This window comes from Petaurus breviceps, unplaced genomic scaffold (assembly GCF_028583685.1).
Source record: "Petaurus breviceps papuanus isolate PSGF00001 unplaced genomic scaffold, PetGlider_PUasm1.0 559, whole genome shotgun sequence".
NCBI classification, from domain to species: domain Eukaryota; kingdom Metazoa; phylum Chordata; class Mammalia; order Diprotodontia; family Petauridae; genus Petaurus; species Petaurus breviceps.
Window position 1 is genome coordinate 1329734 of NW_027186377.1, and position 14552 is coordinate 1344285.

General features: G+C 51.8%; 1 protein-coding gene across 2 annotated transcripts in view; it reads left to right on the plus strand.

The window, feature by feature from the left end:
- LDAH (lipid droplet associated hydrolase) overlaps positions 1-5979 on the plus strand; it is a 66194-nt gene extending 60215 nt beyond the window's left edge. For both annotated transcript variants that reach the window (XM_069102984.1, XM_069102983.1), the window contains exon 7: positions 1461-5979. In XM_069102984.1, the coding sequence (XP_068959085.1) occupies positions 1461-1652 (192 nt within the window). In that variant the 3' untranslated portion in view covers positions 1653-5979. The remainder of the gene's footprint in view (positions 1-1460) is intronic.
- Positions 5980-14552: the final 8573 nt, after the last annotated feature.

The following is a 14552-nucleotide window of genomic DNA, read 5'->3' on the forward strand; positions in this document are numbered from 1 at the left end:
TTTCCCAAAACGCAGGATGGACCTGCATCACCCCCTACTCAGTGGCCCCCAGAGTCAGAGACAAGAGTCCGTGTTTGGCCTCCTGCAGCCTCAGCGCCCGCGGTTCCTTCGTTGGCTCATCTGGCCGCCTGCGCTGTCCTGGGGCTCCAGACTTCTCCAACAGCTTCTTTGGTCTCCAGATGATGACACGAGCTGGAATGTTCCCCCCATGGAGATGATGGAGCTGCCATATCTCCTGGTTCACACTGTCCAGCATGTCTAACCTTGTGTCTGATGGCTTACTGCCTCAGCGGGGCAGGGAGGAGTAGCATTTGGAACTCAGAACTTTAAATAAGAATTGCTTAAGAAGAAAGGGAGAGAGAGAAGTTCTACCCAGCTTTCATTCTGGCCTGACCGCCAGGCTCCTTCTCCTGGCCAGCCGCCCCTAACTCGGTGGCTGTGTTTATTCCCCGCGTGCCCCCTGTCCACAGGAGCTGAGAGGTGGGGGGCAGCGGACCTCGTGTTTACTCTTAAGGTACTGCCGGCAGCGTCAGAATATCTGTTTTACCTGCGGGCTGTGGTGTCCTGGTCCCAAGGCAGGGCTACCTCAAGGCCTGGGTCCCTTCTAAACGTGGTTTCCAAAGGCTGGCCTTTTCACACTGACCGCCAGAGGCTATCCATCCTCAGCTGGCTGTTTATGCATGTGGACCTTTTTCAGGAAAAGAGGATTCCTCTTGGAGGCCTTGAGAGTCTACCGTCTCTAGAAATCTGACGGGCTGCCCGAGACAGCTGCTGGCCACAAGCCACCCAGCGTCAGTTCAATGTCCTCAGATACAGAGGCCTCCGCTCAGCATCTGTCTCTGCCCACTATGATTGTGCCGTCCTGCCTCACCTGTATCCCCTGGAATAAGACTGGACTTCATGAGGGTTGGCAAAAGCGAGTTCAAATCCTGCCTCTGATGCTCATTAGTAAGCTTTGTGACCCTGAACAAGTCACTGAACTTCTGGGCCTTAGTTTCCTCATCTGTAAAATAGAGGTAATAATAAATAGTGTAATAATTAAACACTATATATAATAACAATAAATATATAAATAATAAGTTTTAAACAGGGATAATAACAGCCTCCCAGTATCGTACAGATGTAAAGCGTTTTGCAAACTGTCAAAGATAGCCTGGGTGGCTCAGCTCAGGCCCCACCCCTGCAGGAAGCCCTTCCTGACCCATGCTCACACCTGCTCCCTCCTTCCCAGAGGGCAGAGCTGGTTTGGGATTTTTCCTGGTGTCCTCAGGGCTTGGCCCAGGGGCACTGACGTAATGGGAAGGTTGGGCCTCCCTTGGGGGGAGCTGTAGAGGGGCTTCTTCTTGGCTGCCAAACCCGCCAGGGAGCACCTGTCCTCAGGCCACAGAGCCTGCAGCAGCCGGGGCTTGGGTTAGTCCAGGGGTGGCTTCTGACCCCACCTTCTTCTCTTGCCCTTTTAGCTGACCTTTTACTATGGAGCTTCAGACTCGTGGTGCCCGGTCCAGTTCTATGAAGATATTAAGAAGGATTTTCCCAGTGGAGACATTAGGCTCTGTGAGAAGGGCATTAGCCATGCCTTCGTCATATCTTCCAGCCAGGAAATGGCCGCCATGATTGCAGACTGGCTAAAAGATGACCTGGCCAAGCTGTAGGGTGGCCTGGGCAGGGCAGGAGGCCGGGAGCTGGGGTGTGTGGTCGGGTAGGAGGGAGCTAAGGAAACTTCATTTGGTGATTGTTGAAAAGGAGGGGCTGGCTCGCTGTGGGAGTACCTCATCCAGGTTGGGCTAGTGCATCTAAGCAGGATTACCCCTACGTCTGGAATCTGAGACAGAAAGGAGATGAGCAGGAGGACTGGGCTTCCCTTGGTAGTGGGAAGTATGTTCCATGACACGGCCTGTGAGTAGATACAGCACCCCATGCGGGATGGGAAGCCTTCTTAAAATGCAGAGTTAGAAAATAGAAACCTGTAGTTAAGCGGGAGCACGTCCAGAGGGAGGCGCCCACCTCAAGGCCCCACCTGCCAGAGCTGGGAAGGCCAGGCCAAGACCACCAGGGCCTCCAGGGGATTGTCGTTCTCACAGAACACACTGGTTGGCATGGGAGCTCCTTGGAGCCTGAGCACAACACAGAAGGTGTTTCTTGGCATGGGACAAGACTTGGTCTGGCAGTTAGGACTCCAGGGGCTCAGGAGACAGCCCTTCCTCCCTGTGTAGTGAGACCTCCATCAGGATCGGGCCTGGGGTGTGTGTGGGTCCCTATGCCCAACCACAGTAATCATGGCCTTCCTGGAGGAATGACCATAGACTCCAAACAACACAAGATGGAGTTTCAGGACATTATAGGGCAGTCTCCTGACTTTGACTTCATGCTACAGTTTTGGCATGCTTGATTAAAAACCAAGAAATGCTACTGGATCACCCAGTAATGCATCCAATCACATTTTAAAGTACGTGTGGCTTTTCTGCAGCTGGGCCTGTGTCCTGAGGTGCCCACGGTGCCTCAGTCCCATCAAAGAAGGGTGAGACAGGCGGGGGGGGGGGGGAGGAATTCCAGGCACTTGAACCTTGTTAGCAAGAAGCTCCCTGGGCATCGAGGAATGCAAGACTGGCTAAGAGGCTGCCCAACACATTGGTGGGAGGGGCCTTGGGAAAGTCAGATGAACCTGCACTCTGCCTGGGGCAGCTGGCATCTCAGGGCATAGAGCACTGAGGTCAGATCCAGCCTTGAACCCTAACTCGCTGTGTGACTCTGGGCAAGTCACCTCACCCCTGGCTGCATCATTTTCCTCACCTGTAAAAGGAGAATGAAAATAGCACCAACTTCCCACAGTTGTTAAGAGGACCAAATGATGTGGTGGCTGTGAAGCGCTTCCATAGCGCCGCCTGCACATGGGAGACATTTAAATGCTTATTTTCTCTATTTCCTTCCTTCTTCCCTCCCTCTCATTTCCTTCTTCCTGTTCCTTCCTTCCTTCCTTCCTTCCTTTCCCCCTCCCTCCCTTCCTCCCTTTCTTTCCTCCTCCCTCCCTTCCTTCCTTTTTCCTCCTTCCTCCCTCCTTCCTTCCCTTCCTTCCTTTATTTTTCCTCCTTTCTCCGTTCCTTTCCCCCCTTCCTTCCTTTCCCCCTCCCTCCCTTCCTTCCTTTCTTCCTCCCTCCCTTCCTTTCTTTCCCCCCCCCTTCCTTTCCCCCTTCTTCCCTCTCTTCCTTTCTTCCCTCCTCCCTCCCTTCCCTCCTCCCTTCCTCCCTTCCTTTTTCCTCCTTCCTCCCTCCCTTCATCCCTTTCTTTCCTCCTCCCTCCCTTCTGTTTTCCTCCTTCCTCCATTCCTTTCCCCCTCCCTTCTTTCCTCTCAGAAAGATATAGGGCTTTTGCTCCCATGGGTTCCATTATCATCTCCAGGTAGGTGACTCCCGCTCCATTTCTCTGGCCCTGGTCTCTTTCTCATGAGCTGCCTCTTGGACATTTACCACCCGATGCCCTCTGGGGCAGCTGAAACTCAGCATTCTCAGAGTGGCTCCTTCTCTTTCCTCCAGACTTGCCTGTTTGTGTTGAAGGCGACATCTCTCTCTCAGTTGCCCAGATTTGCAACCTTGGAATCACTTGTGCTCCTCCCTCCCTTATCCCAAATGTCCAGTCAGTTTCCAGTTCTGGTCCATTCTTTCCCTCAAGCATCTCCTACGTTGACCTCCTCTCCCCTCACAGAGCCACCTCTCCTTAGACTGTTGCAGTAGCCTCTCAGGTCTCTCCAGTTCACCCTCCACATAGCTGCCAAAGTAAGTCTCCTGAGGCTGACCAGTGACCTTTAGTAGCTCAAGAATCAAATATAAACTGTTTAACTTTTAAAGCTCTTCACAAATATTATCTTGTCATGGGTAGGCTGAGCTAATATAATAAAAAATGACAGTGCTATCTAAATTAAATTTACTCATTCAGTACCTTACCACACTGCCTAAGGCTTACTTTATAAGGCTAGAAAATAAATAACAAAAGTCTTCTGAATGAACCAAAGATCAAGAATCTCAAGGGAAGTTTTTTTTTTTTTTTAATGGAAGGAAGGGATGTCTGGTCAGTCTATTAATAAACATTTATAAGGGCTTTCTATAATCTAGGCACATTGTTAAGTGCTGGAGATACAAAGGCAAAAAATAGTCCCTGTCCTCAGGGAGGTAACAGTCTGATAGGAGGGACAACACGCAAGGAAAAGCTGGAAAGGAGGGGAGGCGGGACCCTGGACAGCTGGACTTGTATTCCTGCCCAGGAGGGATGTCCACCCTCCACCCTGTCTTGTCGGGAAGAGAGGAGTCCCTGGTGCGAAAGATTCATTTGGTGGTGGCAGGGTTGACATTTTTCTGGAGATGATGGTGAAGGCCAGGTGAAAAGAGGAAACATCAGAACCATTCTGTACTGCTTAAGAAATCCAGAGGCCTGTGGATGGGAGAGATGCGGTGCACAGTGAACCGAAGTAAATGCACCAGGAGCTGACCCTGGCTCCTGATGAACTAGAACTACTGCAAAGGCTGGGAAGCCCTCTGGCGGAAACTCAGCTTAGAGCAGCGCTTCACACCAGACACCGAGTTCACTTCCAGTGACCGCAGGCTGTGGGTGTAATGACATTATCGACAGGTTAGAGCAGCAAGGAAGACATTTCCTTCCACCTCTATGGACAGGGGAAGAGTTCATGACCGGGCAAGAAATAGAGGATCACAGTGGATAAAATGGCTCATTTTGATTTACATAGAATTGAAAACATTTTTGCCAGAAAAGACCAGGCAGACAAAATTAAAAGGGAAACAGGTAACTGGGGGGGAGGGGAAATCTTTGCAGCGAGTTTCTCTGATAGAAGTCTCATTTCCATCAATAATAAGATCAGGGACAGCCAGGTAGCACAGCGAGTAAGAGCACCAGCCCCAGAGTCGGGATGACCTGGGATGGAATCCGGGCTCAGACACTTAGCACCCACCCAGAAACACTGGCTGTGTAACCTCGAGCAAGTTACTTAACCCCAATTGCTTAAAAAAAAAAGATCATAGATTGATAAGTGGTCAGAGAATATAAACAGGCAGTTCTCAGGGGCAGACCCCTAAACTATCAGCAGCTATCCCAAAAATGTTCTGAGCCCCTCTGAGGCTTGACCTGTCAGGTAGCCAATTTCTGGGAAGATACTCTGACCTCTGCCGCAAAAGCTAGCAAACTGTCTGCCCAGGACACCCCTGAAGTTCACAGAAAGAGGAAAAGGACAAAACATACAGAAATGGCGAGGCTGAGGGAGCGCCGGTCCATCTGTGAGGGGCCAGATGAATTAATGGGACTGTAAGTCTGTGTGGCCATAGGAAGTAACCGAAGGGATGGCCTCAGAGAAGGCAGGCAAGACTGGTAGAAATGCTCTGTGTGAGATGCTGTTCTGTGTAACAGCAGTAGCCTGCATTCCCTGAGCAGCTGCTGTGTGTGTGTGGGGGGGGGGGGGGTCTCTGCTAAGGTCTGCCGTTATTCCCCCCCCCCCCCCCGCAGCCCTCCCCCTCGGCCTCCCCCCACCCCCCCCCTTACCCAAATGTCTGCCTCTCGTGTGCCTCTGTACACACCTCTTCTCCATGACGAGCTCCCTGAAGGCCAGAGCTGCTTTGTGTCCCCAGGCCTCACCGGGCCCAGCCAATGGTAGGTGCTTCACCAGTGCTGGCTGGTTTATTGAATGACACATAACTGCCCGCCGTGTCTGTGCTCCTTTTAGCTTAAAGATGCAGCCTAGGGAGCCTCGGAAGGCCAGCAGTCCTGCTCAGACCCAGCCCCAGGCTCTGCAATGCCCTTTGTGCTGGGTGTCCTCCTTAAAAGCCACCCCCAACTTTCTGTGGCCCCAGTGCCCTGTGGCATCTTTTTGTAAGAAATGTGGCAACTGCTTTTTTTCCAGTAGTGGAGATGAGGGGGAGGGGAAAATCCATTTTTGTTAAACAAAAAATTTTAATTAAAAAAAAAATTTTTTAATGAGTATTTCTATTTTGTGTTCTTTTGTGTGCGTTCTTCTAGTGTGGAACAGTGCCTAATGTAGCACTTGGAGGGCTGGTTTATGCAGCCCTCAGTGATGCCCCGTAGGCCTGCAGGCTTCCTGGAGGAATGAAATGGGTGGGTTTCACTGCTTGTCAGAAGGCATCCTCTGCCCTGAATGAGGGGGATTCATGGAGAGACCCAGGCTCCCTAGCGGTGTTTAGTGATGCCCAGAAGTCAAGCTTTAGTGTCTGTGTGATTCTGGCGACAGGGCCAGTGGCTAAAGAGCTGGCCTTGGCATAAGGGATCGTCTCTGACCTCTCCTGCCTCGGGGCCTCTGAACAAAGCACTCAGTCCTTGGTGCCTCGGGACCCTCTGCTGTACAAGAGCTGCTAGACTGCCCTGGGAGGGGAGTGCCAAGCCTTCCTACAGCAAGGAAAGCACAGGTCTGCATTGAGTGTCTGTGTGGATATATGTGTGTGTCTGTTTATGTCTTTGTGTGTGTGATGGGGGAAAGACTGTGGCAGGTGGTTGTGTGTGTGTGTGACACGGGAGAGTGTGGCAGGTGGTTGTGTGTATGTGACACAGAGGGGAGAGTGTGGCAGGTGATTGTGTGTGTGTGACACAGGGGAGAGTGTGGCAGGTTGTGTGTGTGTGACACAGAGGGGAGAGTGGCAGGTGGTTGTGTGTGTGTGACACAGGAGAGTGTGGCAGGTGGTTGTGTGTGTGTGACACAGGGGAGAGTATGGCTGGTTGTGTGTGTGTGACACGGGAGAGTGTGGCAGGTGGTTGTGTGTGTGACACGGGAGAGTGTGGCAGGTGGTTGTGTGTGTGACATGGGAGAGTGTGGCAGGTAATTGTGTGTGAGACAGGGGAGAGGGTGGCAGGTGGTTGTGTGTGTGACACAGGGGAGAGTATGGCTGGTGGTTGTGTGTGTGTGACACAGAGGGGAGCATGTGGCAGGTGGTTGGGTGTATGTGACACACAGGGGAGAGTGTGGCAGGTGGTTGTGTGTGTGTGACACAAGCCAGAGCAGACCGCCGGCCTTTGGCTTCCTGGAGCTGGCCTGTTCCTTCAGTTGTCCTCAGGTGAGGGAAGCTCTTATCGTACAAACAGCTACAGACTCGGCAGTTCCTTATGGGGGGAAGACCAAGCCTGGGCTCCCATTAGAGAATTTTTGCAGCAATAGAGAAAGTCACACTTTGGGGCAATGAGGATTGTTTTATGCTGTACTAATTCCTCCAGCATTCTGGCAGATGGTCCCAAAGTGACGTCTCTCCACAGAGCCAGATTTCCTTCCCAGGGACAGTGCTGGGAAACTCAGCTAAGAAGGAGAACGTGTCAATGATTTTCCCGGGAGCCAGGGGCACCTTCAGATTTCCCTCCTGGGGGGTCAGAATCGCCCATCCCGGAAAAGCAGCCCAGCATCTGGCTTTTCTCCTGGTTGGCCTCTGCAGAGGAGCGGGGCTTAGCGCCTGCCTCGGACTGGGACTGTGGTCATTTCTAGAGCTCCCTGCTTCCACCAGGCAGTCGAGTGGCTCCAGGCCCTGTGTGTTCAAGCTGGTTTTTAAAAGCCACTACCATGTGTACAAGGCCAGATAAATTCAAAGGAGAAAGAAAATGGGAGGGAGCTTGCCACCATGGGAGGAGAGCAGACAGCAGCGGCCGGCATGGTCCAGGCGTCCCAGCCTCCAATGAGCGGCAGAGAAATCCAAGCCAGGGGAGGAGGGAGGAGCAGGGTCTCTCCCTCGCCCTTCCTGGACTCTGGAGAAAGCAAGTCTCTGTACAAATAGGCCACATTCCACTCATTCCTCCCACCCCACGTGCCCCTCCATCCCAAAGGAAGAAGGGAACAGGTCCATAGATGTTTACTGAATCCAGCCAGTTAAGGAGCAGACCATGGAGTCAGATTTCCCCTCAATCTGCAAGGAAACAAGTGTTTCCTAGAAAGCTCAGGGACATGCTGGAGAGGGGAAGGTGACTCCAGCAGGGCAGCCAGTCCATGGGCTCTGAGAAGGGATGGCCTGGACCTCACTGGGGGCAGGAGATGGACCTTCCTCAGAGCTGGCAGGAGGAAGGGGAGGGGGGTGAGTGCTGGCTCGCGGGCGGATTCAGAGCTGACCCTGTTTCCTCGCTTGAAATCAACCCCCAGGGGCTGCAGCAGCACTTCTGGTCTCAGGGACCAGATCCTTCTCAGTGCCAGGGCCTCCAGTAGCCCTAAAGGAGCCAGGCAGGCAAGGGCAGGCAGCGCTATTTGGATCTCCCTTGTGTCTGGAAAGATAAAACACACCACGACAAATGGCTGCCTGTGTCCCTGAGGGGAACAAACGTTTCCTTTGCATTCTGGCCCCAGCTTCCAGCACAGGCCAGTGAGCAACTCCAAGTGCGGCGTGTGCCCACTGCCCACAGTGTCCCAGGCCGATACCGATGCCCAGGATGTCTCTTCAGATTAGGGCAAACTGTGCAGTCCCCTGAGGCCATGTTCATAAGCTCCAAGCAAATAGGGTCTTTATGGCAGTGCTGGGCACAAAGTGGGTGCTCAGAAAAGGCTTGGTGATGGAGGAAGTGACGGGTCGCAAAGCCGGCCCAGTGCCATCTGGAGTTTTCAGGTGGCCTGGGGTGCAGCTACTCCACTGGTCTTGGAGAGTCAGTGGCCAGTGGCCAGAGTCCTGGACATGGAGCCAGGATGGTCTATGCTTGACACTTACAAGCTGGGTGGCCCTGGATGAGTCAATAATGGCCCAACAAGTATTGACCAAGCACCACTCTGCCAGGTTCTAGGGATACAAAAGTACAATGAGTGAAAACATCCCTATCTGCAATGAAATTACATTCTTATAGGGGAGACAACAAATTCTTAGGAAAATACAGCACGGAACCGAGGGTGCTTGGGAAGGCTGGCACTGGCTGTGGGTCCAGGAAAGGCTTCATACCACAGATGGTGCTGGAGCCAAGTCTGAAAGGAGGAGGGAGATTCCTCAGGAGAAAGGGCATTCCAGGCAGAGGGGCCAGCCAGTGCAAAGGCATGGGGACTGGGGAGGAAGAGAAAGAAGGCAGGGATGGCTGCATCCCCATGTGGGAAAGGAAATCAATGAACATGGCTAGAAAGGGAAGTCAGGGCATTCAGAGCTGAATGGAGGAGTCAATGACTACAGTTCCCTGAGGAGGACTCAGTCAGATCAGGTCAGATATGGGTTAGGAAGATCTCAGAGTGGAGTGGAGAGACTCCAGTGGGCAGCGACTTGAGGCCAGGAGACCCAAGAGGAGGCAGTAATCTCAATGAAAGGGGCAAGGGATGCCTGATCCAAGGGGGCTGGGGGCTTGTGTGAGCTCAGAGAAGGGGCTGCATGCAGGAGAGCCTGTAAACATGCTGCCTGCCTCCTGACAGAGGTAATAGACTCAGTGGAGACTGAGAAATGTTTTCTTTGGACAGGGCTAATGTCAGAATTTGTTTTGCTTGCTATCTCAATGGGGGCAGGGGTAGGCGGGAGAGAAGAAAGATGTTTAATAGCAAAAAAAAAAAAAATTAAGATATTGTTTGAAATGTCCAGTAGGCAGTGGGTGATGGGGGGGAGGAGCTCAGGAGAGAGACTGGAGCTGGATATGTAGATGTGAGGGTCTGCATGAAGATCCTGGTTACACCCAGAGAACAAGGAGAGGGAGAGGAAGGTCTGGGGCAAAACCTCGGGGAATCCTCCAGGTGCAGGGTGTGGCTCATGTCAGGTTGGGTACAGCTATGCTGGGCAAAAGAGACCATGGGGCATGTAGTGCCATTGGAAGGGAGGTAGAAACATGGACAGACTTCAGGATGAAGGAAGTCTGTTCACTGTGGATATACATTCAGGGCACGAGGAAAGGGCTGAGAAGGCTTGGATTGAGATGTGGATGGGGGAGGGACTGGGGAATGAGAAGGAGAGAACAGGAAGAAAGGGCTTTGAGCAGTTTTCTTTTAAATGATGTGTGGCAGAAGGAGCAGGGGTAGACCTGGGTCTCTTCCTTCAGGTCGCTGGTTGTGGGGAAGTGGGCTGCTAGGAGGGAGGACTGTGGGTCCCCAAGCAGGGCAGAGTGCATTGATTGGGGTCAGACCTTGTTGGGTGCAGATGTTCCTGCTGGTCTCATCTGCAAAATGGGGATAATAATGACCACTACCTCGTGGAATTGTTGCCTCAAAAACTCTAGGTTTAGCTAGATGGCTTCCAGATTAGGCGTGATTGGCCAGGACAGAAAGTATGTACGCTTCAGAATCTGATATCAATGACAAGGACAAGACCCAACATCAGTGGAGGGAAGGGAGGGAGGGAGGCAGAAGGAAGGAAAACAAGCATTTATGAAGCACTGCGTCCCAGGTACTATGCTAAGCACTTGACAGTTCTCTCATTTGATTCCCCCAACAACCTTTCACAGTAAGTGGTCTTAATGTACCCATTTTACAGGTGATTAAACAGAGGCAAAGAGAGGTTAAGTGACTTGCCGAGGGTCCCACAACCAGCAGAGTTCTAAGGTTAGATTAGACCTCAAGTCTCCTTGACCCCAGGTGCCTCAATTTGTTCTCCATGGCACCTCCCCTGCCCCAAGCAGGTGTGGAAATGTGCAAGAGCCAGGGATGGGAGGAAGAGGCCAGGGAGGACGTGCAAGTCTCTGTTCTGTAAGCTCTTGGTTTGGGCGCAATGTGACAGCCCAGGCACTTGTTGGGGATTTTTGCTGTTACCATACTGAGTTATCATCAGAGCCTTAGTGCAATTCTCAACTATTAAACCTTAAATCTGCACTAAGATTTTTCTGATACAAAAACGTGTTCTTAAAGACAGAACCAAGTTAACAGTGCTTCCCGCTAGATTGTCTCCAATGGCTCCTGTCTACATCCAGCAGGTAGGTACATAGCTGCTTGTCTGCTGCCTGCTGCTTTAGACAGGTAGCCTCTTGAGGGCAGGCGCTGTTCTTGCCTCTGTGTTCCCAGCGCTTAGCGAGGCACCCCGCACGCAGCAGGTGCTTCATACATGTTTGCTGACTTGATTTCACTTGAGCAGAGGGTCACATAAGACCATGTAGGTAAAGAACTTGGCAAAAATTCAGTGTCCTGTGAGTATGGCCTCATCCATCCCATCGCTAGAGTCCAAAAGCCCTCCAGAAATGATAGGAGCCAAGTTTTATCATTAAACTGTTTAATACATTTATCAGGACAAAATGTGTAAGTGGTCAGCGGATGCACAAGCCTGCCTATTTTTTACATATAAACTGCTGGGGGGGGCGGGGGGGTACTGTAATGTCACATCAGATTTGTGTACTGGTCGGTTTTTATCGAATTTTTCCCTTTAAAAAAAAATCATTGTTTAGGGGCTTGTCATGTGGGAGACAGAAGGGGCTGGGGTTCAGGGGGCAATCTAGGTGATACGAAAGATGCTGATAGAGCCAATTTTTGACTGTGCAGAAGCTCCTCTGCTGTACCCCAGTCTGCCCATCCCCCCAGCCTGCATTTGGACCCAGGGTCACACCTAAGGCCATGGGTGCCAGGGGAGGGGCAGGAAAAGGTTGTGCCGCAGTCCTGGTCCCCAGCGCTCTTGCCTGCTGGAGGAGGTCTAAGCACAAAGGGGCAGTAGGTCAGTCGAGAGTTGGGGGGTGAGAGCGGGGAGGAAGAACAGACCTCTCACTGGCGAAGTGGATTTGCCGGCATTAAATCACGTTTTGTTCCGACACTTTAAAGGAACTGGATTCCAGTCGCCGGGGAGGATGCCTTCTGGTTTCCGAGCCGATCTCTGTGCAGACACAAGCACGTTGGCTTGGGGAGTGGGCACCCGAGACCCTCCCTCAAAGGAGTCACTGTGCGAGGCCACGCCGCTGTGCCGGGGAGCGCAGTCAAGGTTCAAAGGCGGCATCAGGCTCTTCCGAACTCTCTGTTGTCATTTGCTAAAAATGCAAGTTATCATCGGAATGTTAATGCTCGTTAAAATAACTCTTCAGCCATTTATTGCCCTTCAGTTTGGAGCAACTTAGTGCCAAACTCTCCGAGCAACTGAATGGGGAGTCCTGAGGAGTCAGCTAAGAAACACACCAAACCTGCAAGAGGGAGGTCTCTTCAGTATAGAACCCACTCCCGCGGATCCCCTCGGGACTAACGGGGACGGCTCTGGCGGGGGAGCAGGGCTGCGGACAGTGCTGCCTTGCAACAGGCTGCTTCCCAGCCGCGCTCCCTTCACTGGCTTCTCCCTCCCGGCTCGATCGTTGTTTTATAAACATTCTGCCGCGGTGGCTTCATTCTGTGGCTTTCAGGCCGTTGTTTCTCTCAATCTCTCTCTCTCTCTCTCTCTCACACACACACACACACACACACACACACACACACACACACACACACACACACACACACACACACGCTTTAAAAATATCCGGTCAGTGTTCCACAGCCGGTTTAGACCATGGGGTCAAGTTCAGAGGAGTGGTCTGCAGACAAGGCAACCTCACGAAACAGAGTCCTGGGGGGGACCCTCAAAGAGCTGAAGGCCAACCCGCCCATTTTAGAGAAGAAGAAACTGGGACTACTCAGTAACTGCTTTTATCGCTACCGAAGTCCCAGGGTCGGGGCCCCCTTCTCCCTCACTGCCCTTTTTTCCAGAAGTTGCATGTGGCTCCCGAATACAGGAAAACTTTAATCTGTGTGCTTCTGACCGACTGTGTTTACTTTCAACTCCGCAGAATGGTATTTCATGAAAGCAGGACCCAGATAAGGCTTTTCTGTCATTTTTTTCTTTCTTTCTTTTTTTTTTTTTGAAACAGGAAATCTCTTCTTTGTCACCCACAAACATATTGGAGTCCCAAAAGGCTAAAACTTAGCTTTAGCTTAAGGTTTACTCAAATGGTAAATTCTATGGAAGGAAGGAAGGAAGGAAGGAAGGAAGGAAGGAAGGAAGGAAGGAGAAAGAAAAGGAATGGAGAAAAGGAGGGAGGGAGGAAAGAAAGGAGGAAAGGAGGGAGAAAGAGAAGAAGGAAGAAAGAAAGGAGGAAGGAAGGAGGGATTGAGGAAAGGAAGGGAGAAAATAAACATCTATTAAGCACTTAAAACGCCATGATTTTGATGAACAAAATTAGGAAAAGTGGATGATGGGGATGATGAAGCTCTTAGGGCCCAGCTCTGACAGGCTTAATGATTCTTCAGGATCAAGGCATCTCAGAGCCCATGGAGGGGGAGAGGAGCCCCTGGGGGAGGGGGGGAGCCACCAGTCAGCAGAGTCTCTGCAGGCTGGTGGGTGGAGGAGATGCTTCTGGGAAATGAAGGAATTGAGGACTGGGGAGGCTTGATGTACATTCTGATGTTCCCTGGCATGAGGGCAGGTGCCCGGGAGGAGGGAAACACTGAGCCCATCATTGAGCTCATTGAGGAGGGAAGGAAAACGTGGTGACTCTTCTGTAGCCTGGCCCACCTCCCTAGTCCCAGGACAGCCCCCAAGGCAAACCCTCATATGTTTGGAGAGATCAGCCTCATAAAGTCAGGATGCAAAGAGAAGGAAGGGAGCAGACACTTATTAAATGCCTACTCTGTGGCAGGCACTTTACAAATATCTCATTTGATCCTGACAGCCTGAGGAGGTAGGAGCCTGTGTTACAATTGAGGAAACAGGCAAATAGGTGAAGTGACTCGAGTCACCCAGCTATAAAGGTTCTAGATTTGAGCACTTTCTGTCTCTAAAACCAGCTGCCTCTTAATGGGGGACTAACCCTCTGGCCTGGGCCATCAGTGGGGGCCTTCAGAGAGGGATTTTCAGTGACACAGGCCATCTGACTGGAGTGACTCAGTGCCCAGCACAGAAGTTCAAGAATGCTAAGAGCTCCAAACCATGGCAGCCCGGCTGCATACACCCCTCTGCCATTGCCAAGGAGCAGGTAGATTCCCTTGGTCAGAACTAGCTGAGGAGCATTGGGAGAGCCCCATCCCTTTGTAGCCTAGAGAGACCTTGGGCTCCCCCGAAACCAGAGCCACATAGATCCTAGGCTAGTCATGAGCCAGCACCCATTGTGACCAGAGAAAGCAAGCCTGCCTCACACTCCTCAGTATGCCCCTACCAGTTCATAGGACCCTGGATCCTCGGTGCCCCAGACCAGTGTGAGGCCCCGACCCAATGGCACCTCTTCCAGGAAGCCTTCCCTGGTTGTTCAGTCAGTAAAAGGCAATCCCATGTCACTGGGTTTCCACCTCTCTTTTTATGTTTTCTGTGTGATCTGCTTCTATCTTATTCCCCTGCTAGATTCAAAGCTTCTCAAGGGCAGAGGCTGTCTACTTTGGACTTTGTCCCTCCCCCAGAGTGGAGCCTGGGGTTTTGCATACAACTGGTGCTTCCTAAGTGCTGGTGTTTCTGGGTTCTATGTCATTGGGAATGAGCCCCCCTCCCCCTCCTGAGGAATTTCAATCTCTCTGTTTCTCTGTCTCTCTCTCTCTCTGTCTCTCTGTCTCTCTCTCTCTGTCTCTCTCTCTCTGCCTCTCTCTGTTTCTGTCCATCTCTCTGTGACTCTCTGTCTGTCTGTCTGTCTCTGTCTCTTTGTCTGTCTCTGTCTCTCTCTTTCTGTTTCTCTCTGTTTTTCTCTGTCTG